General features: G+C 26.5%; 1 protein-coding gene across 12 annotated transcripts in view; it reads right to left on the bottom strand.

Annotated features, from left to right (window-relative positions):
• The window catches only part of LOC106883309 (teneurin-m), a 487,309-nt gene that overhangs the window by 74,381 nt on the left and 412,214 nt on the right, over positions 1-714 (bottom strand). For 10 of the 12 annotated variants that reach the window (XM_052969805.1, XM_052969800.1, XM_052969806.1 and 7 more), the window contains one exon: positions 359-397. The exons of the other annotated variants lie outside the window; for them this stretch is intronic. In XM_052969805.1, coding sequence (XP_052825765.1) covers positions 359-397 — 39 coding nt within the window. The remainder of the gene's footprint in view (positions 1-358; positions 398-714) is intronic. 12 annotated transcript variants of the gene reach the window in all.

Below are 714 nucleotides of genomic sequence, written 5' to 3'. Positions count from 1 at the left end.
GAGAGAGAGAAAGAGAGAGAGAGGGAAAATACAGAAAGAATGAGAGAGGAATAGATAGTTATAAAAAAAATTATTATTATTATCATAAATAATAATAATATTAATAGTAGCAGTAGTAGTAGTAGTAGTAGTGGTAGTAGTAGTAGTAATAATAATAGAAATGAAACAGCTCTATATTGTTGCAAAACAAAAAAAAAAGTATATATATATATGTATATGCATATATATAGATATATATATAGATATATATATAATATTTTGCATCTAGATATAGGAAAGATTGTTAGTTTTGGAAAAAAAAAAGTAGTTAACAAAAAAAAAATAATAAAAATAACACGATTAATATCAAACTGCTTACGATCAATCCCTGCGCTTAACATCGTGTCCTCTTTGAATACTGAAACATTAAGAAAAGAAGGAAATAGAACGTTTTTATTCTTGTTTTCGTTCTTGGTTTATTTATTTATTTATTTACTTGAAGTGGGTTTTTTTTTAATTTTAAGTTATTTGTTGTCTGTTTTGCTTCGTTCATTGTTTGCTTGAATGGTTGCTTCTTTGCTTGGTCGAGTTGCTTCATATTGTCTTTTTGCTTTTCTATTCTTAATATGAATGTGTGTGCGTGTGTGTGTATGGAGATCTATATGCACAGACATATATATATATATAGAAATTTATATATGTGTGTGTGTGTGTGTATACACACACGTACATACA

This window comes from Octopus bimaculoides, chromosome 7, assembly GCF_001194135.2.
Source record: "Octopus bimaculoides isolate UCB-OBI-ISO-001 chromosome 7, ASM119413v2, whole genome shotgun sequence".
In the NCBI taxonomy this organism is placed as follows: Eukaryota; Metazoa; Mollusca; class Cephalopoda; order Octopoda; family Octopodidae; genus Octopus; species Octopus bimaculoides.
The sequence above is the reverse complement of the archived record's forward strand: the minus strand, read 5'-3'. Positions and strand labels throughout refer to the sequence as shown.